This window comes from Lissotriton helveticus, chromosome 8 (genome assembly GCF_964261635.1).
Source record: "Lissotriton helveticus chromosome 8, aLisHel1.1, whole genome shotgun sequence".
Taxonomy (NCBI): domain Eukaryota; kingdom Metazoa; phylum Chordata; class Amphibia; order Caudata; family Salamandridae; genus Lissotriton; species Lissotriton helveticus.
Window position 1 is genome coordinate 849,462,363 of NC_136069.1, and position 23,415 is coordinate 849,485,777.

A 23,415-nucleotide genomic window follows, 5' to 3' on the forward strand; every position below is an offset into this window, starting at 1 on the left:
GGCAACACCTAAAGTGCGCATGATGCTTTGGCCCGCCGTCTTGGGCCTGCCAAAGCATCATGCGCACTGTGCATGTTCTCCACCCATGCTGCATTACAGCCTGGGTGGAGAACATGCACAGCCTTCCTGCCACTGTATGAGCGCCGAACCGGGCGCTAAGACCAATCATAACACTGCTAAGGCAGTGTTTTGATTTGCCAGGGGATTCTGGGAGGCTGTGTGCATCCTGCCATGCAGAGAGGAGGACGGAGAAAGAAGAGGCGGTGGTTGGGTGTAAAAAGGTAAGTCCCTTTTTTATCATTCAACCCCCCTCCCTCCGTCCCCCGGTCCCCCGCCCTCCACCCCTGGCCGGTAACAGCCGCTACTGGGAATCAGTAGTAATTTTAAAATCTTGAGCACCTCGAAAAGGATCTTTTGCCAAAAAGCCAAGTTTTTAGTAATTTTCAAAGAATTACCAGATTTTCTTTGGGCATATAGTGGGGGAAAGGTAATTACTGCTTAGGGAAAACATAAGAACATGGCAGGGGGATTGGAAGGGCAATCTTGGGGTTTGCCACTCAAGTTGCCGGCCTGGTTTCAAAAGCAAGGTGCCACCATCATGCTTGGAGGCTTATGAGTGCTCACTGGATTTCAAAGGGGCACCACTGCCCACAGCTTTGCAACAGGTGTAGTGGCATTGGCCGTATCAATGACTTACACTTATCAACTGTAAGTATGCAAATGCATAGCCCATCTTCACTCTGCATTAGCTCTGTAACCTGCACCGATGGTCCATCCCACACCTGTACTTGTCTTGCTTCCATTGGAAGTACTTAGGGGCTCTCAAGTCAAATCTTTGTGCACAGTTTCTTAGTTGGAGTAGCCTCTAGTAGCTTGTTAAGACCTTGTTGAGTACCATACTAGCTTTGCACTTCTTGTCTCTTCTGATTTGCTTGTCTTTTGCACTCATCTTGATATCATTGTACTAAGAAGGTCCGAAGGCTTCAGGTAAGTAGATATATCTTTTTTTAAATAAAGATCTTAAGTATTAAGCCTGCCCATCAGCATGGATCCACGCAGACCGGCTCCAACTGTCAACTGACTCAACCCCAAATGCACGAGCCAGAATGCATGGATGCAACTGATCATGCAGCAGCTCAAGCTCTGACAAAGCACCCTCGAGCTCTAACATTCTAGGTATGCAACATCTCCCCTCATACAAATGAACACTGAATAATTTATAATACACCAGTAGAAACCCAGTATATAACATGTTAATAAAGTCAAAAGACAATTCTAACAACTTACTAAAATATAGATTGAACAAAGCTAAAGAGAAAAAACAGAACAGCAACAAAAATAAAATTAACAAATTAAAAAATGTATACCTCAAATTCTTGCAAATAACTTGGCTTCCTAGATACACGTCCACATCTGGTAGTAATAATGACATTCTCTTGTTCTACAGGTCATTTCTCATTATGAGGGTATGCAAGAGACACACCCTCCATGACCTGTAGACACATCAGAAGAACAAAAAGAAGATTCAGCATTCAATTCCCCACATTGTGCATTATGCTTATCATCATGAAGAGTATTATCCTGTTTTGAAAGATAACACACACTCCTGCAGAACTCCTAAAGTAAATAATGTAGCCTCAGGAATACTTAAGTTCCTAGTAATAATGTTCTTTTGAAAATCCTGTAAAACAATCAAATTCTTATTTGACCATTAACGTCCATCCATCAGTTGTACCTAAGTACGAGCGACTTTCCACACTCTGAATGGACTAATATAATGAAAATCCACTTTTGATCTCTTGGGTCTCATGTTGCTCAACATAACCCAAGTACCTACTTTGACTTCAACATTACTAAGACTTTGAGTTTGACCATGATACTGTTTCATCTTATTTTGTGACCTTTCAACCTTCAACCCTGAGCTCATCACTAGTCATTTGCTCTTGTCTTTCACTTGAGGGTGCTTTCCAATCCAACCATGTAGGTAACAAACCTGTGCAGGCATCACTACCCCTTAGTAATGAAAATGGGGTAACTCCAGTGACAGAGTAAGGTATATCGTGATAAACCCACATCTGATTTCTTACAAACTCCTCATCGTTTGCACCACAAGAGCAGTTTGAACTCCTTCTTTAAGCAACCTATTCACCCTCTCAACAAACCCATTAGCACTAGGACTGTAAAGAACCACAGTGTATTGCTTAATTTCTCTGTTTTTAAGAAAAGCCTCCATTTTCTCCGACACTAGTTGCACTTGGTATCAGTGGTCACTTCTAAGGGGTTGCCTTCCAAGGCAAACACCTTACTAAGAAACTCAATAGTTACTTGAGTACTGATCCCATGTACAAATTCATAATAAACCAATTTAGAATATTAATCAATCAGTACAACCATATACTTAGTGTCCTCTCATAATTGCGAAATCGGTCCAGAAAAAATCCAATGCTAATGTGCTCCACAGAAACTCAGGAAAAGAAGTAGGTTTTAAAGGAACTTCTTTAGTTTTCCAGCCTTTGTTGGAAAGTAAACATTCTTCACACTTATCAACAAACTTCTCCACTTGTTTGTCCATATAAGGGCACCAAAATTGATGCCTTAAAATGTTCTTAGTGGACGTGGTATCCAAATGTCCAGAATTAGCTAATCTGAGCATCTTAGACTTCAAACTATTGGAAGGAATACATTTACCAGCTCTTAATAAAATCCCAGATTCCACAGTAAGCTGAGATGCTATTTGACCAGAACAATGCAATTCTACTTGTAAATGCTTTAGTGGTGGCCACCCTTTCCTGACTCAATCACCTTCAATAAAATGATTTGATCCTCTGCACATGCATTACTCCATTCCCCGTCACTGATGATTCCTGACATACTTCTGCTACATCCACACCTGCTACAACACACTCAAGATCCTAACAAACTGACTCTTCAGTTACTTATTTCAAGGGCAATCTAGATAAACAATTGGCACAGGCATTGGTTCCTCCCAGTATGTGTCTAATTTCAAAACTGTATTCTTGTAGTTTAGACAGAATACGAATAAGTCTGGAAGAAGCTGTGGATCACCCTTTGTCACCCAGCAAATACATCAAAGGTTTATGATCGCTAAGACAAACTTTGTACCCAAACATAAGTTTTATATTTTTCAAAAGCCCATGCACAAGCCAATGCCTCTCTTTCTATCATGCTGTATCTCTTCTCAACTTTAGAGAGAATCCTTGACGCAAAATCTATGGTGTGCTCTTCAGAACCAACCCTTTGAAAAAGAACACCCCCTAAACCTACAGCACTAGCATCTGCGGAGATAATAAAAGTAGCGCGAGTCGGAAAAGTTTTTAACGCTGGCACATTAGCAAGTGTTTATTTAATTTCATCAAACACTTGTTTTTGCTCATTCCCCCAAACAAATTTTTCCTTCTTCCTCAATAGTTTTTTAAAGGGACCATGAGAGTGGCATACCCACTCACAAACCTTGCATAATAATCGCACAGTCCAATAAACCACTTTAATTCATACTTCTTCTGCAGGGATGGTATATCCCTCAAGGCTTTAATTAAATCATTTCTGGGTTTCACACCATCTGATGTTATACAGTGCCCCAAATAGTGAACAGATTTGGTTAAAAATGTGCATTTGTCACATGATACAGTTATACCACAATCACACAAAGTGGATAATATCATATCAAAAATCGTATTATGCCATTCAATAGTTTTAGTAAAAATGTAAATATTGTCTTGGTATGCTTGTACTCCATGAATATCCTTGAACAAACAATACATAAGCTTCTGAAATACACCAGCAGTTGCAAGGCTAAATGGAAAATGCAAGTATATAAATGCACCAAAAGGAGTTATAAATGTGGTCAAAATTGTAGCCTATTTCTTTAGAGCTACTTAATGGTATGCTGCTTTTAGGTCTAAATTGCTGAAATACTTTGCCCCTCCTAAAGTTGTCAACACCTTGTGTATTGTCGGTAACGGATGGCAATCCGTCACAATATTTTTGTTAAATGCTCATAAGTTCGCACATAAACAAATATTACCATTTTTTTAGCAATAACAACAGCACTTACCCACTTAGTCACATTCCCAGGTTCAATAATCCCATCTGCTCACTGTTGGTCAAGATGTGTCCTCAACTCTTCTCTGCTTTAACACAATCTCGTTCTCAAATCCCTTCCCTACACCAACCTTGTCTTCAAAAACCTGCAGAAATTTTTTAGTATGACACCCACATCACAAAGGTTATCATACACACCATCAACCAACATGATGGAGGTACCTGTACCAGGCCTCAAAATCAGTCCCAATTTTCCTAGGTCGATCCATCTTGAAAATTCAAACTTTCCTCCAAAAGCCCTAAGATCTATATCTCGGTGCCACCATAGGCCACCATTTTAATATTGGGAACACTCAGATGCATATCTTTCCATAAAAACTTGACAGTTCCTTCTGACAACATTGTCACTGGTGAACAAGAATCAACCATTATATTCACCGTAACCCATCCAATTCTCACATCACAGTAGAGACCGTTTTTATATACCATGTCACCTGCATCCACATTCACACTCACCGTCAATATAGTGGTGGAAATATTTGCAACATCATGACAATCAAAATTAGTCACCTCCTGTTGTTCAACTCCCAAAATCCAATTTACATTGATACCTGTGTGCACACTTTTACACTGTTTTTAACTGTTCAGTTAGTCTTTATTCGATAATTTTCCATGGTCGTTGCAGAAATCTGTAAATCTGCCAAGGGCACGTTGCAGACCCGTTTGAGTTTTGGATAGAATTAAAGTATCATCTGCAAACATTAAGAGGGTGACCCTTGAACCGGCAAGAGTTGGTGCATCGGTTGGAAAGTTAATGTAATAACTGATTACTTTGTTTATGAACAAAGAGAATAAGGTAGGGGCAAGGACGCACCCATGCCGCACTCCCTTGTTGACTGGGAACTGGTCAGTTAATTCGTCCTGCTGTCCCCACCTTACTTGGGCGTAATTCACCTCATGCAATTTAATAATAAAATCTAGAATTTCTAAAGGTATCCCTGCCTCCTTTAGTGAGACCCATAACTTATGGCATGGCACTAGGTCGGATGCTGGGATCACTGTATTCCAATAAATCATCATAACTCTGAAAACTTGATCTATGGTGCTAACATGGGGTCTAAAGCCCGCTTGATAGGTAGATAATATATTCTGGTCTACTACCCCTTCATTGACCTTACCTAGCACAAGTCTAGCCACTATTTTCGCATTCTTAAACTTAACTCTGTATAAAAGTGGGAGCAGTTGACCAACTTGTTGTTCCAGTACCAAGTTCTCTTCAACTGAGGAGGTGGTACTCAGCAGAGTACTCAGAGGACCACTGCACAGCCAAAGTCTGGTGTCTGCTAGATAGTCACTTCCCTAAAGGTGAAGGGACATCACCTGGAGCCTGATTTGAACAAAGAATTGCTAACTTGTCCTGGGATCCAAGGAACACTGAGTAAGAAGGAAGGAAAGAGCCAACCCTGCAGGCAGAGTGGGCCCACTAGACGTGGCTGTTGAAATTGACCCTGGTGCAGGCGCCCTCCAAAAGAAACGTGGTCATAAGATCCGACTGGTCTGAGCGGTTCGAGCAGAGGAACCGGTACACTGCTGAAGTGTGCCGGGTGGTCTCTGTTTACTATCCCTGTCTTCATTGCCAAAGCACCTGAGCTAGTGTGCCTGACTGGCTGACCCAACAATAGGTATCTACCTGCGGCACTCGCTGTGTGCTGTTGAAAGTGGACAATGTTACTGAAGCACTGACAGTTCATTCTGTGCTTCCCAAATTCCTCAAGGAAGATATAATCCAGAAGTGCCCATCCAGGGTTAACCTCTGCCTGTAGAGAACCTGGCACTGTCCCAAGACATGCATAGGAGCTAGTCCTGCTCCGTAGATCTGAGGTCATCATCTTGTGGCATTACATGCTGGAGACAGCACCTGGCAGCAGTGATGTTTAGTTGAGGTACGGCCACAACGACCCTCAGGACAGCAACTGTAAGTGTGTCGCCATTGCCAGAGCCCCACACCTAGACAAAAGGACTGGAAACTGCATCATCCCAGGAAGGCCGCAGCACAACTAAGCAATGACTCACTGGAGCAACTGGACCAGACCTGATGAATCCTTGAGGCACACCATTGGAGTACAGAAGAGGGCCCACTCCAAAAGCTCCTGCTCCAAGATTCACTGTCTAGCTGGCAAGTGCTTGCTTCCAGTGGGACATGTAAATGTCATGCAAAAAGGCCCCAGCCACTGCTGGTGATCCTGCCGCTTCAGGAAGGGTCCACAGACCACCTGAGCACCACTACCACGAATCGGTGAGAAACACCTGAAAAAATCCTAGAGCCCTTTAGACTATGCTGAGATAAGTGTGGTGAGAGAATTGCACCCATACTAGAGACTAGGGCAGATTCAGACAGAGATAAAGACAAAGGGAGAAAGGGGTGGGTGATGTGCCAGAGGGAGAAGGGGAGAGGTACCACTTTGAAGCATAAGAAGCTGATACCCACAAGTCAAGTATTGCAATATTATTGAAGTGTGTAGTCTATTGATTTTTGTATAAGGGTATGCATGTCCTATGAACAGAAGCACTGGGCTGGAAAATTATCTCACTGTGCTATTGGGGGTCATGTTGAGCCCGAATAACATCACCCAAAGTGTCCTCAGAAGCCTGTGACTGCTCCCCATCGCTACCACTGAGAGTCAAGTGCTGAAAGGGTTGTACCCAGTTTGCAGAGTCATAGTAAGAAAGCGCCTGTGACAGCAGAGGCAAACAACCTCAGCCCACACGCCTGCAGCCAAAGTTACCTCTGTATGTACATAAGTATATATGTGTATGGTATTTCTACAGTGTGAACCCAACCAAAAGGCATTGAAGTGTTATACAGGGTCAAAGAAAGCATAACGTTAATGAGTGAGAGGAGAGGTATCTAGGTTGTGGATGGTTAATTAACTGAGATGTAGTGTTCCCTAAAAAGGTGAGTCTTCAAATCTTTCCAACATTGGAACAATCCTGATGGATACGGGGATGGTGTCCCAGATGCTGGGTGCATAGATTAAAAAGCCTGCTGACTTATTATTACTTTTGTCCTGGCAGTGGGTGCGCAAAGAACCACCATAGAAGGTGAAATTGTCTGCAAAGTAAGCGGGGTGCTGGTCGTAATGGATTTGTAAATAATGGAGCTGGTTTTGAAGATTGCGTGGGTCAGCAAGGGAAGTCAAGTTTATTTTTATTAAGTGGACAGTTAATTAAAACCGTTGCAACAAGGTCGGACTTTAATAGTCAAATTATACGAACAAGCCAACAAGCAGTCATAGCCAGTTTACAAGGATGGCTTCCAATTTACGGGTAGACTTCTGAAGTTTATAGAAATAGTAGAGAAGAAATTGCTTAACTGTGGTCAATGAGGATGGTTTTATTTATACTTGGTTTTATACATTGAAGAAAAGTTTCTTTTAAATATGTGGTCTTAATAATGTATGAAATTAATGTAAGAAGAATTGTATAATGTTGTTTTAATTGTAAGTTTTTAGTAACTGAACAATAAATATTTCATTCATTCATTCTGTTGCAACAAGTGCTTGCATAAAATACCTTGAAATAGAAGGTAGCAGGGTGACACTTTAAGTTAAGAGCAGGTATTAAAACATGATACGAAATATTAGATGGGTAAAATACAAAATGTGATTTGTCCATAAAATAGAGTACTGCTACTGTCCCAGGCTGCCTGTTTGAATTAAATTGACATTGGAGCACTGTGTGTTAAAGGGAGCGTGTTCAATGTCCTTAGGTGCCAAAGGGGTTATGGAATCCGATAAACGAATCATTCTTTGGTCAAGTCTAATCAGATATTTGTGAGCCTGCAACTAACTTATATATCTATCGCATTAAGGCAAGCTAGTGGCGCAGGCCTGCAGCGGATTATCCCCCCCTGGATCCAAGCTAGTTTTGGAGTTGATCTTCGGTCTTTTCTATTAGTTTCACAAATGCAGATCTGGTGGACCCCGGTCTCAGGAAATGTTATGCAAAGTCGACAGAGCTAATATGTATGGCTTCACCACAATGGAGGTAGCTGTGGGGGAATGGTGGCTGGTAACTCACACAAATCTGCAGGAATTATGTTTTAAACTGAGCTTTGAATGCTATGCCCTGGAATGGTTGAGGTGTTAACTTAGTGTAGGATGCCATTGTGACCTAAGCGTGGCATCTCTGTGCTAATACCTCTTTGTCTGCAAGCAGCAAGCATGTTTTAACCTCGCTTGCTGACAGTGATCTTGACTTGGCAGTAGGTGGAGAGGGTCTTCCATTGTTCTGTTAGGCCTAGGGATGGCAGGGACGAAGCAAGGTAATCTCTGTCCAGGGAGTGGTCTTTACCTCGAATTTTTGCCCATAGGGGATTGTTCAAGATCTCACTGTCAGCTTTCTTTAATTTGTCATGTCATGTGCCCAAGTTAGGCCCGGTAGGAGTAAGTGGCATTTTACATGTACGCGGTCCTTCCCTAAAGATGCCTTCTTTTTGCCACATTGACTTTTGACACATATTTTCATTCATGACTCTTGAACTAGTTTCCTAGAAACACTGACCTTGCTGACATGGAACACTGTGTGAGGAAAATATCATACTGCCTTGGTACTAGGGACAAGGCCCTCACGTGCATGACAAAAATGTGTTTATTTTTACGTCCCTATGGCGACCCAGTTATCTGTGAAATACAAACAATGGCAGCCTGATCACAATCTCGGCTCAAGGCAAGGATACCGTTTCTATATATGTCCTTTTGTTTCCTAACTTAATAAGAGGAGACACTTTTGCTGACTTTGAGCGGTCCATGCATGCTGAAGCTTTCGCCTAGCAGCAGACTGACATCTCACAGACTGACATCTCTGTAAGGAGTTTTCAGTTCATGACGGGGTTTTACACTCATACCCATCAGTTAATGGGGTTAGATCATCCAGAAGGGGGTTTCTTGGCAAAACATAAATCTGCACCCTAGACACATAGGTTAGGGTTCTGTATCATTGGAGTAGTCAAAAAGAACAATTGATGGACAGAATGCAAAACAATGTCATACATTCACCCCAGTACAGAGAGCTGGGCCTAAATCCATTGTCTTTTTGTTCACTGTGCCATTCCAGTTTGGACCCAGCCATATGCAAATCAGTCTTGACCCTGCGCCCAATGGGAACAGTCCAGCCCGAACTGCCAGGCCAGGTCCTCCCTGGACTGGAAACATGCATCCTAGGACCAGTTTCGGTCTTTCAGCCCTCATCAGCCAGGATAGCTTGACTCAAGTGGCATGGAGAGCACGGGACCCACGTCTGAGCATACCCGTCGCACTCGGGGTGCCAAATGCAAAAACAAAATTGATGGACAGAATGCAGAACAAGGTCATACATTCACCCCAGAACAAAGATCTGGGCCAAAATCCATCGTATTTTTGCTCACCACGCCATTCCAGATTGGACCCAGCCATATGCAAATCAGCCTTGACCCTACACCCAATGGGAACAGTCCAGCCTGAACTGCCAGGCCAGGTCCTCCCTGGACTGAAAACAAGCATCCTAGGACCAGTTTCGGGCTTTCAGCCCTCATCAGCCAGGATAGCTTGACTCAAGTGGCATGGAGAGCACAGGACTCACATCTGAGCATACCCATCCCACTCGGGGTGACAAATGCAAAAAGAACAATTGATGGTCAGAATGCAGAACAATGTCATACATTCACCCCAGTACAGAGATCTGGGCCTAAATCCATCATTGTTTTGCTCACCTTGCCATTCCAGTTTGGACCCAGCCATATGCAAATCAGTCTTGACCCTACACCCAATTGGAACAGTCAAGCCTAAACTGCCAGGGCAGGTCCTCCCTGGACTGGAAACAAGCATCCTAGGACCGGTGTCGGGCTTTCAGCCCTCATCAGCCAGCTTAGCTTGACTCCAGTGGCATGGAGAACACGGGACTCACATCTTAGCATACCCATCCCACTTGGGGTGACAAATGCAAAAAGAACAATTGATGGACAGAATGCAGAACAATGTCATACATTCACCCTAGTACAGAGATCTGGGCTTAAATCCATCGTTTTTTTGCTCACCATGCCATTCCAGTTTGGACCCAGCCATATGCAAATCAGGCTTGCCCTTGCGCCCAATGGAAACAGTCCAGCATGAACTGCCAGGCCAGGTCCTCCCTGTACTGTAAACAAGCATCCTAGGACCGATCTGGACTGTTCCCATGAGGCACAGTGTCAAGATTGATTTGCGTGTGGCTGGGTCCAAACTGGGGTGGCGTAGTGGGCAAAAGAATGATGGATCTAACCCAGATCTTTTGACTGGGGGAGAATGTTTGCGTTGCCAGCATTCTGTCCATCATTTGTTTGCTGTATTATTGGAGTCATCTTCGTAGTTATAGTATTCTATATGTATGCATATCTAAGCTGTCTGCTTCTGTCTATTAATCATCACAGCCCACATTTTCTATGCAAGAATTACTATGGTTCAATAAATATTGAAAACGCCCCTTTGTGTATTCTTTGTACATTTCTCTGAGCGAAAGAAAAGCACCAGTGACTGAGCATAAAGTTTGAAGTCCATCACCAAGGTTCCTGAGGGAACAGAGTTGACATGTTCAGTGGTTTCCAGAACTGATTGCTCCCTGTGTAGGTTTCGGGGACAAAGATGGCACTGCAAGCTAGGTGGTCCAAGGGGCAACATATCCTGCAGGAGTGCATGGAATCAACCTGGCACCATCCTAATTTTATGTCCGCAAACGCACAGTTCCTACTGATGGTGGAAACTACACAACAGTAGCAGAGTTTAATGAAAGCTGCCAGCCTTGCTGTAGATTAACTGGGCCGAATTTGAGGCACAGCTGGGCTAGAGACATGTAAACAAGCGAGAAAAAATTTACTTAAAATGTTTAGTGATGGCGTTGTCCAGGAGGACAGCATACCTACAGGTTAATGCTTCACTTCCATAGGCAACAGTAGGAACTAATTGGACCTGGACAATTTTCAGAAGCAGTAGAAATGTGGAGGATCAGTGAGAACAACTGATTTCTGGTGCATAAGCTCCAGGTGTGGTTTAAAAGAGCCCAGACTATCTAAAAGCATACCCTAGGGACTTGCACTCTTGCACCTCCTCAATTTTGTCCTTGTCCATTAGACACAGGTGTGGTCTCAGGGATGGTTTTCCCTGGACCAATATTTTAGACTTCTTTAAATTAATCTCCATGGCGTTAGTGTCGGAGCATTGAACTGTGGCCTCCATAAACATTTGGAGGCCCATTTTGTTCACGCTAAGTAGCACCAAATCATCAGCGCACATCAAGCACGGGAGTAGGGTATTGCCCAGCTTCAGTGAGTGAGAATTAACTTGTGCTAAACAAGGTTCTTGTGGTTTGTTTATCCATCCATATGCCAACCCTCATACATAAGGACCAATGCGGTGTAATACCGCGATTGTCTCATATTTTAAATGAGGAATGGCATGGGCAGGAGGAGATGGTGCTGGTCATCATTGATCTGGAGAAAGCATTTGACACCATGGATTGAGGCTACTTATTGGAAGTTCTAGCAAATAATGGTTGGGGTCCCCAATTCTGCAGGTGGGTATGCTTGCTTTACACTGCGCCTTGTGGGACGGATCCGCTCGGAACCATGGACACTGGATTGAGGAACGCGCCAGGTCGCTTGCTCTCTCCGCTCCTTTTTGTGCTTACAACAGGACCACTAGGCATTTGGATGCATTGGGAATTTAGTGAGTGGGTTATCTGATTGGATAATACCAGTCATGTGATTTGTTTGTATGCAAACGATGTACTGTTTTATTTGTCCTCTCCTCGCGTGGTGGTCCCGGCGTTGCGCCTGAACAGAGCCAAATTCCTGGTTTTTCCCCTTGCATCGTTGATCAGACTTCCCCTTGGGAAACTGTCTCAGGTGTGATTAGGTTGGGAATCAGGCCAATGTCTCTACTTGGGGATTAGGGTGGCCCATTCCCGGAAGCAGCAGCTCCGTCTTAATGTGGAAAGGGTGCTTGAGGGCTTAAAGTCCTCTGTCATGTTCTTGAACACCCTGCCTCTTTCATTAATAGGCCAGTTGGCCATAGCAAAAAGGGTTCTCCTCCCTAGATGTCTGTACGTGCTGTAGAATTCTTTAGCTCTAATCCAAGCCAGGCACCTTCATCAGCTGTACTTTGTCATTATCTCTCTCCTGTGGGCAGGATGGCAAAGCAGGATTGCGCTGGCAGTGTTGACGAGAGTAGGAGAAGGGCAGCTTTGAAGGTCTGCGGCTTGATTTATACTATTTTGCAACCTAACTAAAACATGGTTCAATCCTGAAGATAATTGGGAAAAGTGCTTACTAGCCGGTAGGGTGAGATTACCCACCTGCCTCAGGTCCTTAAGGAGGGCACTGGCCTACCTCTTGAAGTCCCACAAATAGGCATGCTGCGATACTCTGGCACAGATTTAACTAGACTGTGCTTAAACATGCCCTGTTCCACCAGGAACTTCCACTCTGGATATTAGAGCTGGTTAGAACCATGGCAGATATTATATCCTTCCAAGCACGGCAAGATAGTGGGTGCAAATTCCTAAGGGATTTATATCCTAGAGAGGTCTTCCTTACATTCAAGGAGGCTTAACTCACCTTCTCAATCGGGCCTGGTAATTTTCTTCATCTTACGGGACTGACTGATATAGATAGGGTTCTGTGGCCAGCCTATCCAGCTGCCCCTCCAACCACACACACACACTGGGGGCTCTGCTGACCTGTGGAGCGGGATGCCACCTGATATCATTGTTGTAGACGCCTCAAGACCTGGCTCTTCGAGCAGTAGCGCACCCCCTCCCCTAGCGCCTCGAGACCCTCACAGGTAAGTAGCACGCTTTACAAGTACTCTGATTGATTGATTGATTGATTGTACAAATCCATGCGCTCTGATGCGGGTGGTCCCACTCCTCAGTCAGGACTGACATGGGACATGGACCTGGACACTCCGTTTACTGAGGGGGACTAGATGCGAGTCAATGACCTCAATCCATGGTGTCAATGCCTTCTGTAATGCCCGCTTTAAGCTGGTGCATTACAACTTTCTACACAGTGCTCATCTCATGCCCATATGCTTACAGCACATGTCCGCCACACGCCTGGACATTTGTCCAAGGTGTGGGCAAGACAGGGTTGACTTCCTGCACTTGGCCTGGCACTGTAAGGAGGTACAAGATTTCTGGACCCGGGTGGCGGGGGAAGTTCAGAGGACTGTCTGTATAGTCTTTGCACTCACGCCTCAGTGGTGCCTCCTGGGTATAATCAGGTATCTCAGTGGGAAGAAGATGGCATACAGGTTTTTGCACCTGGCGCTGGTCTCGGCCAAGCGCCTCGTACCTTCAACCTGGATGGGTCAGAGAACTCCTGATTTCAATTGTTAGGGTAGTGATGTGTTAGAATGGGCTGTGGCAGATGATGCTCACATGCAACTCGCTAGGCATGATGATAAGATCCTAGAGGACATTGCTGATTGGAGGGATTTATGTGATGTGTTTCTGGATCCAGAGGTGGCTGTGGCCTCCTCTGATAGTGAGGATACAGAAATTGATGAATCTGACTTGGAGGGTTCCGATGTACCGGGGGAACTGCATATCCTGGGTATGATGGATTATGTCCTATGTTACTGGTTTTTGATGCAGGTTAGATGGCATGCATCTCCAAGTGAAGTCAATAAGGCTTGATGTAAGTCTCACAGTCTAATATGTACTATTCTTGGTTAATGGTCCTTCCACCGTGTCCGTGAATGCAGTTGTAATGTTTCTAATTGCAAATAAAATAAATATTGAGATTTTTAAATACATTTAAAAAAATGCTAAATAAGGGGGCAAGTACGCTAAGAAAAGATTGAAGAGTGTTGGGGTTAGTACACACCCTTGCCGTAACCCTTGATGGGTTGGGATCCTTCTCTATAAGTGGGCACCAACTTTGAGCCTAATTCGGATCCAAGTGCCAGTATGGAGAAGAATTAGGGCTATCAGCAGCAAATTGGGTATGTTTCAGCTGGTCAACTTGTTCCATAGCTTTCCTCTGTCCACTTGATCAAATGCAGCCTTCTAGACTATAAAAGAGAGGTAGCTTAGCTGCCCTACTTTGGTCAAACAGTAGTCATATGGCCAGCAGGTTTGTAGTTGTGCCTACTCCTTTCCCAACCCTGTTTGGTTGAAGGGGATCAAGATCTTTTCAGATGCCCATGACCCAAAAACCTCAAGGAGACAGCCTGCAATATATTTAGATTTCACATCCAGGAGAGCTATGAGCCAATAGTTCGCGAGGTCAATGTCTGTGCCTCCTTTGTAGATTGGGGTAACAGTTGAGCCTTTCCATGAGAAGGGAATGGTGCTTGAGATACAAGGCTTACATATACTGACCCCAGGTGCTGTACCCATACAATTTATCTTCTTTGAATAGAGAAGTAGGAATACCATTTTAAGCGGGTGCCTTTTCTCTTCGGCTTTTTTTAATCTGCCGTTCAATTGTTGCTGCACAAATGGACAGAGGGCTTGAGACCCTGAGCCCAGGTGAGGTTATATTGGGGTTGGGAGAGGTCGTCGGATGTTCAGCAACCTTCTGTGGGCTCAGCCTATCGTCTGAGAGGCTGAATAGTTTTGAGAGGTATTGGTACCACGTCTCTTCAGGAATATTGTCAGTGGCCATTAATTGGGAAGGACCATTTAGAATGCTCACCGTCTTCCAGAATTACCTATGCTGGTGGTTGGCCTTAAGATAATACAAAAATTTGACTCAGATTGTTGCTTTCCTTTCCTTTCAGATTCCACAGTTGCTTTCTGCATACAAGCCTAGACTTTGCCAGTTTAGTCTTCAACATGTCGTTGCTTGGATTTTTCTGGTATGCATAGAGATTTTGATTTAGGCTCCCTTTGACCTCCTTCGTTTTTTTAACTGCTACTCGTTGGAGAACACTGTTCACATGTCTGGAGCTTCCATTGGGGGTTGCCTGACTATCAACAGATGTTGTTGTGAATTGATCCCAAGCAGTGTGAGCTAGGCGTGTGCTGTCCAAGAGGCCTGTCCATAAATGATAAATGTTGGGCTGCTTCCCATAGATAATAAATTGTCCTTGATGTCCATTTAAGCTTCTTATAGTTTACAGTATAGATGCTGCTTTACAATGCTTCTGCTGGTTTGTGTCTTTCCAGGGAGAGAGTGAGACACATTTCTTGTGGTAGGTGGTCGCTTTCATCTCTTGGCTTTATTGCGAAACTGGAGACCAGGTGTATGAGTGGAGCTGAAAGCTCTGTAAAGTCTGTTAGAGAGCGGACCATGTGATTATGGTAAGTAAAAGACGATGGGCAATCTCTATGGGAGCAGCTGTTAATTGCTCACAGGTTCATGGCTCTAGCTTCCTTATTAGTTCTCTACCCCTTTTTGTCTTACTTAAAGGTGGGATTTTGGGCTTGATCAGGGATCAGCCGAAATGCGTTGTGGGCTGTCAGTGGGCCTTCGTCCTGTGTTGGCCCCAACAGGTTAATGTTAAAGTCCCCTGAACGTATTATTTTAAACGGTGAAGATCCATCTTGCAGGACTGAGATTTCTTTTACCATCAGGTGCTCGTTAGCAGTCTGTTTAAATTTTGCATTTGAGGGTATGCAGATGTTCAGAAGTGCTATATAGAGTCTCAGAGGACCCTGTTTCAAAGTGATTAAAACTGTCTTCAAGTTGCTCCAAACTGCTGGTGTAGTTGTGTGGCTGCCTTTTAAGGCAGCCTGAATGTAGATTGCTAGCCCATTGATTTGTGGGTCGTAAATGGCTTCTTTTGTGGCAGGGACTATGTAGTTGGTGTATCCCGGATTATTGGCACTTTTTCAGCATGTTTCTTGTAGCATGATTATACGAAAGGAAAGCAGGTATTTCAGCGCCTTGTCGTCTGCTAGCTTACATAACAAGCCGTTGATGTTCCATGAGCAAATTTGGAGCTTACCTGCCTGACCGTGCAGTGCTGAGGGTATAGGATGTACTCATGCTTGGCTTCTTGGTTGGTTCAAGACTCCGGAGATCCAACTCCAGTCGAGAGTTTGGAGAAGTCCACTGGTGACACTCACAGGCTGCGGGGGAAGAATGAGAAGTCAGGGGCATTGGAGATTTGCTCTTTACACGCCTTAAGATTGAACTAGACCCATTGTGTGGGATGATGGGCTCCTGGTGTGAGTAGGATGTAGGGATATGCAGATTCTTCATTTGTTGACACCTGTATCCCCCAGGTTTTGAAAGTCACAGCAACCCCCAATACCTAGTTGGCGGCTTCAGAGAATTACCAGGTCACGTTGGTGGTTTTGTTTGTTCATTCTGGTAGGTGGTGGTACAGAAGGTCAACCGACCGTGGACAAGTTCTCTGTATCTGGAAGGGAAGTCAAAGGAGTTTTGTCAAAATGGGGGTGATGTGATCGGATTTTTCAGGCCCTGGATTAGCAATGCTGCGGCATGTAGGACGCCTTTAAAAGGGTCAAGTGTGGCGTCTGGGAGGCCATCAAGCAGGACATTACCACTTGAATAGCAGTTCTGATGTCACTTTCTGAAGAAAAAAAAGTTTAACTTTCTTTAGAAGAGAGAGCTGGACATTTCCTTTCACAATGTGTTGCTTAAGGTTGGTGAAATAGTGAACCCAAGTGGTATGGCAGTCAATGAAATTAGGGGTCTAAGCCATCAAGGTTCACGTTCTTGTGCCAGTTTTGTAAGTTTTCTTGTACACTGTTCTTGGCAACTAACAGAAATTCTGACTTGGCTGCATTGAGCTTCAGAAAGGCGCTGAACATCCAGGTCTGTAGGATGTACAGGCTGTGTTTTAGGCGTTAGATGTCTGAACCAAAGGAGACTTTCTAGTATGGTATCATTGGCATATTGGTAAAAACTGATGTTGTCGCCTGGGAGTAGAGCATCAAGCAGCTCTCTGTAGGGGGTTGTCGTTGACAGGAGACAGAATGGAACCATGTGAGACTCCTCAGGTGATAGGGATTATTACAGACCTGGAGGTGCCCATGGGAACAAACTGGTATAGTTTGGAAAGGTAGGAGGAGAACCAGTGAAGGATATTGCTGTGAACTCCATTCAAGAGTCCAGGGTGCCTATCAGGGTGGGAAGTCAACTGTGTTAAAGGGCACTAAGAGATCTAACCGTATTAGGAAGAAGAGGCCAAAAGGACATCACTTATGAGGTGTATGATAGCAGTCTCCATACTGCAGCCAGACCTGAAGCCAAACTGGTAGTTGTGCAGGAGATACTTAGCATTGATATGATCTTCCAGTTGAACATGTACTGCTTTTTTTAATGATGTTGTCAGTGAACAGTAGATACGTCATAGGCTGGTCATTGGCGACGTCATAAGAGTATTAACAGATTTCTGTACCAGTGGGAGGATCTGTCCTGTCTTGACAGGTTCTGGAAGGATGCCTTGAGTGAGGAAGGCATTGAAAATTGTGAGAAAGGGTGGAAGAGCATCCTCAGAGAACCTTGATGAAGGTCATGGGTGACACATCATCTTTATAAGTGGCTTTGAGGGATTGCTGTACCTCAGTGAGATGTGAGTCAGAGATAGGGCATTGAAAGCTAACCAATGCCAGATTCTACAGGAAAAGGTATGCGTAGGAGATGAAGCAGGCTTTGTGTTGTTGTTTTTTTTATAAATATTTTTATTAAATGTGCTCAAGGTCTCATACAATTCATAGCAGTGATCAGAAGACATACAGAAAATCAGCAGTACATTTACTTGAAAGGACACACCAAAAGTGAAATGGGCAATGAATATACTCCTCCTTATCCCACCCCTGCCCGCTCGGCCCGGTATCTGCACCAGGGGCCCCACACTTTTTTCCATTTCTTCACATATCTTCTTGACTTATAAATAGTCTCCTCCGCCCTCTGGCACCAGTCCATGTCTCTCATCCACTGATCCCACTGAGGGGGCGCCCTGCGCCCCCCAGCTACTGGCTATGTTCCGTTTTGCCACCCCCGCCGCTGTTGCTAACCAATTCTCGTTTTATCTGGACCAGTCAGTGGCTCCTTTAATCATTAGCAATAGCCACCTATGCTCCACCGGTACCAGCGACCCCACCACAGTTGCCATTGTTTGTGCTACTTTCGTCCAATAGGGCACTATGTACGGACAGCTCCACAGTATATGAAAAAAGGTCCCCTCCTCCTGACAACCCCACGCACACAAAGGAGTCAGGCACCTCCCCCAGGAGAACAAGTGGGTACGCGGGTATTACACCCGATGCAGGATTTTCAAGTGCACCAGGCGGAACCTGATTCTAATCGCTATTTCACAGGGACTTTGCAGGGCATCCTGCCAATCCTCATCCTCAAGGCTACCAATGTCAACCTCCCATCGTTCCCACAGAGTCGTCAGGGGGTCCAGCATATTATTGATGAGCTTGCGGTAGATGGTAGATATGGGTTTCTCAGGGATTGGGTCTAGGCTTTGTGTTGTTGATGAGCTGTAGGATGGTCTGCATTCTTTCACTGAAAAAGAGGGTGAGGGGATTGCACTTTTATTTGGAGTGAGGAGTAGGTGGGTCTGGTAGTATGGTATAGTACTCTGTCTCTTCCTGGCCCGAGGCACCCCGAACAGGGATCAGTCAACTAGGTACGGTCGCAATTATTACGTTGTGTCGGGCAAAAAATCCACCAGACTTATCCAGATAAAAGTTGTTTAAAAAGTGATTTTATTTTTTGAATGTACAAAACATCAATAAGACTTGAGCAACAGTATAGGAGTAGGGGAATCCCCGAAATCTAAATAGCCTAAACATCTATATTTTTCTTTGTTCTGCAGGAAATTGATGCCAAAGTGAAGGAAGATATTGACAAAGCTGCACAGTTTGCCACCACAGATCCAGAACCCGATCTACAAGATCTGACTAGTCATATATATGCTAACGAACCACCCTTTGATGTGCGTGGTTCGAACCTCTGGACAAAGTACAGATCTGTCAGTTAAACATCATCATGCCTTTTCCTCCACAGATGTTTATTACAACATAATCATCACCCTAGAAGCTTTTTGTCTTTAATACCTTTACATTCAAACTCTAGATTAAATGTGTTTTTGTTGTAAAGTTTAGGAATAGAAGACCTCTATGTGCTGAAAAGCAGAAGATGGTATTTATCATTGCTCATTTATATGTTTTAAAAAATATGCAATGATTTTGATACATGTTGAAAGAGAACTGCAATAAGGAGTGTGGCTCTACCTTGCACAAAACTGTAACAGATAAATGGCCACAGAAAGCCTTTTTTGAATAATGTATTAAAAAGAAAATATCCCTGTTAATTAACTTTGTTTCATGTTCTCTAGATTAAATGTGTTTTTGTTGTAAAGTTTAGGAATAGAAGACCTCTATGTGCTGAAAAGCACAAGATGGTATTTATCATTGCTCATTTATATGTTTTAAAAAATATGCAATGATTTTGATACATGTTGAAAGAGAACTGCAATAAGGAGTGTGGCTCTACCTTGCACAAAACTGTAACAGATAAATGGCCACAGAAAGCCTTTTTTGAATAATGTATTAAAAAGAAAATATCCCTGTTAATTAACTTTGTTTCGTGTTTTTGGAAAAAAGTATTTGTAAACTTTATAGTTATGTAAATCAAATAACCAATGCCAGATGGTTTGAAATAGATCAAAATGCCTCAAGAATGGTAATGACGTACTAGAACTGAATCTGATTTTAGTACAGTGCACTTTGTGTGAATAAATCGGAAATTTTACTCATAATTCCCAGTAATCATTTTAAAATATACTAATAACATGCATTTAGCTTTAAAACTGTCGGTCTACCTCTTGGATATTCCTATTGTCTTTGCAGATTTCTCACACCTTAAAATATCTTCCAGGGCATTATCCAATGGGAACTGTGGATGTATTTTTTTGTCGTTAGGGAATATCGGACAAACTGTCTACAATTGCTGCCATGTGTGTCACTGAAAGTAACAGACTGACTATGTTCTTAGATACTAGGAAATTATTATTTTTAACAGCCAGGGAAATGAAATAGCTTGTTAATGAACAGTGTTGAAGAACTACACAGGTTTATTTCAGAATGGAGTTTTGACTGGCACTACTTTACCTCCTACTTTTGAAAGTGGAGTTTAAATTAAATATAATTTGCATACACTATATAATACATTGTTTTGGTATGTTAGCCACTGCTTCCTTTATAATCATGAAACACCCTCCCAAGTAGTGTACTTTGCCAGTGCAACTGGCAAATCTGGACCGGCACCCTTCAACCCCTTCTTTCAGGTGCAGGGGAGCTAAACATCAGTAACGTTGTTTGTTTTTTAACTGTTCAATTGGTATCTTGTGATTGACGTTTTGGTGAGACATTCACTTTTTTAGGTCGGGCATGGACAGCACATGCGCTGCTCTGCAAGGCATGCTGTATTAGAGTATAGACTTAAAGATCCACCCACTCTCCACCTATATTTTTCATTGGCTTGTGTCATTGTCCCATGTAAATGCTGGGTTCTGATTAGTTAATAGGCTTTTTAGTCCCTCCTTAGTATCGTCTTGTCTTCATTTGTAACTTCCCATGTGGACTGGCCCTTTTACTTCAGTCGTTACATGGTATGTCTTATTTAGTCTGTAAGCACTATTTTCTTTAATGTGTTTTTCCTACTGCAGACATGACATACTTTCCTGTAACTTTCAGCGCATCATGCACACTTTCACTTTCCAAGCAGCCCATCACGTTCCAAGCAGCCTGTGGTGGTCAAGGTTTCGCGTTTACAAGAGGTTGAGCTATTGCCATTGTAAAGGACAATGCCATTTATTTGTGTTGATTATCAAAAATAGATAAATAAAAGGTATTGTAATTTATAATGCCAATAGCTTAAACTCTTGCAAATGCGCAAACCTATAGCATTGCAAATGCTTGTTACTGTGCCTTTCTTGCTTTGAATTAGGTCGCTTACATCTGGGCTCCATCATTTCGATACATTGGAGGGATTTTTTTTTATTTAAACACAAATTCATTTTATCATTGCAAATTACAACAGATGGTGGCAAGATCAAACACTGTTCCAATAAGATAAATGTACAATGATTTCTTCACTGCTATTCAGACCATCTGGTTCGCAGGTCTCTCGGTCTAAAATAGGGTGAGATTCCAATTTTCTTAATTCAGTCTCTTGATCACCCGCCCTCTTTGATGTTGTACTATTCTATACCAAAAAGAGCTAATTGTAGTCCAATCTGCACTGAGATGCGTGGAAAAAAATGCCTAGTCACTAGGTATTTTGGACCATTGTTTGTTATCGCCCTTGTGCACTTAGATCCTTTTTTCTCCAGAAAGATGGTGCTTCTACGCACTTCTTTGGGCAGGGACACATTATGAAATACACCATATGGTCAAGAGTTACAAGTTATATATTTTGTCAGTTTATTGCATAATATATCATCCTATGTTCTCATAGTCCTTTCAACTTCTTCTGTTATCAAGCCTTACATGTATTACACACATAGAATCCCTTCATATCTACTCAAATCCATTTTTATTAAATCTTTGGGAAGAAAGCAACTTCTAACTAATATATTTCTCAGGAATTTGCTCTTCTTATAGGGAAAACTAGGAGCATTTTTCAATTGTTTTAAATCTATTCTGTTATTTAAAAGGATATTAAAACATTGGAATGTTGGGAGCTCCATTGAAAACAATGGAGTGCTCCGGGCTTATAATGGCTGGTATAAGCCTGGAGCTCCAACATTCCAATGTTTCTTTGTTCACAGCTCTGGCTGTGAACAAAGGGTTTAGGAGCCTGAGGGGATTCCAATTCCCTCACGCTCCCAAAAGGCTTATTTTTTTTTGTTAGAACATTCTGCCCTCTAGTGACAGAATGTTCTAATAGCCTTATAGCCCTTCGTAGATGGGCTATACCGCTATTAAATTCCCTCTCCCTTGTTAAAGGCCCTCGCCTTTGGCTCGGGGCCTTTAACGCTGGAGAGGGCCTTTAATAGCCGGTATAGCCCTCTACGGCGGGTTATAAGGCTATATTGCAGAGTTTTGAAAGTATGCACAGGATTTGAAAACGCTATTCTAGTTGGATTTGGGTGTTCTTCAGGATTAACAATTTTAGTGTTTTTTCAGAATTAGGTGTATACAGAAACTGTTCTCTGGTAATAGTGTTTACTTTTTCTACAGGTGTTCAGAGTACTTTCCCTGGATAGCCTCTGAAACATTCTATGGTATGTTTTGGCTTCTTGACTGCCAGTTTCTTTTAAGTCTCACTAATTCTTCATATGGTATGCACCACTCATCAGATGTAGGATGGCTACTACATACTAACCCTGGGCGGGTAACTCCTCTGCGCCAGCAGGGTTTGCGGAGATTAGCCTACTCCGCGCTCCCGAGCGAACGTGAAGTAGGCAAAAACCTCTGGCTCCGTGGTGGAGCGGAGTCAGCTGCTCCCTCCAGCCTCCCAAAGTCTTTAAAAATGTAAAAGAAGGCACTTACCTGGTATCTGCTGCCTCCCCTGCCTGGGCCGCTCTCTGTCCTTCTCCTCGGCCCTCGCGTCCCCTTCTGGAAATTACAAAAACACTACGTTGCAAGTCTAATGCGAGTGCGCACACACGTCAGACATACAACATAGTGTTTTTTTTTAATTACAGAAGGGGACGCGAGGAGCAGGAAGGAGAGCGACCAGGCAGGGGAGGCGTCAGACAACAGGCAAGTGGCTTATTTTTTATATTTTTAAAGACTTTGGGAGGGGGAGGGAGCATAGCGTATTTCCACTGAGTTTTTTTTATCTCCGTGGAAAAATGCGAGGAGGCACTACACCCAGGGTTACTACATACATGGAGTATGCTATTTACTTCATATTTCTTCCCAAAGAGTAAAGTATTTAATTCGGCATGCCTGACTTTTGACTAGGTCTAGAAATTAAGTGGTCGATTAGGATGGCGGACGGACTTGCGTCCGTCCGCTACCCCCGAGGTGGAGGGACCGACCGCAGGGGCAGCGGAGGTCCCTCCGTAGCAATTAGGATGTGACCGCCACCCTGGCGGTCACATCCCGTATATTTTACATTGCGGCGGGTGCTGCTTTGAGCAGCACCCGCCGCAATGTAAAATATGCATGTTTCACTTTGGCATGCATAACTTGGCAGGCACCACGTGGTGCCTGCCACCTTGTGCATGCCAAAGCAGGGGGGTACCATAGGTACCCCCCATGTGCACCCCCCACCCCCCAACACCCTGGGGGACCGCAATGGGCCCCCAAACACAAAAGACCACATGCTTTTCCACGGCGGAAAAGCCGCAGTGGAAAAGCATGTTTCCGCCTGCAACCTAATATGGCTAACGTTGTCTT

The 23,415-nt window shown here is 43.6% G+C and overlaps 1 protein-coding gene across 1 annotated transcript in view; it reads left to right on the plus strand.

Annotated features, from left to right (window-relative positions):
- The window catches only part of LOC144771790 (pyruvate dehydrogenase E1 component subunit alpha, somatic form, mitochondrial-like), a 105,457-nt gene extending 85,651 nt beyond the window's left edge, over positions 1-19,806 (plus strand). Inside the window, exon 6 of the mRNA XM_078656073.1 lies at positions 18,879-19,806. Within this exon, the coding sequence (XP_078512199.1) occupies positions 18,879-19,043 (165 nt within the window). The 3' untranslated portion in view covers positions 19,044-19,806. The remainder of the gene's footprint in view (positions 1-18,878) is intronic.
- The last annotated feature ends 3,609 nt before the right edge of the window (positions 19,807-23,415 follow it).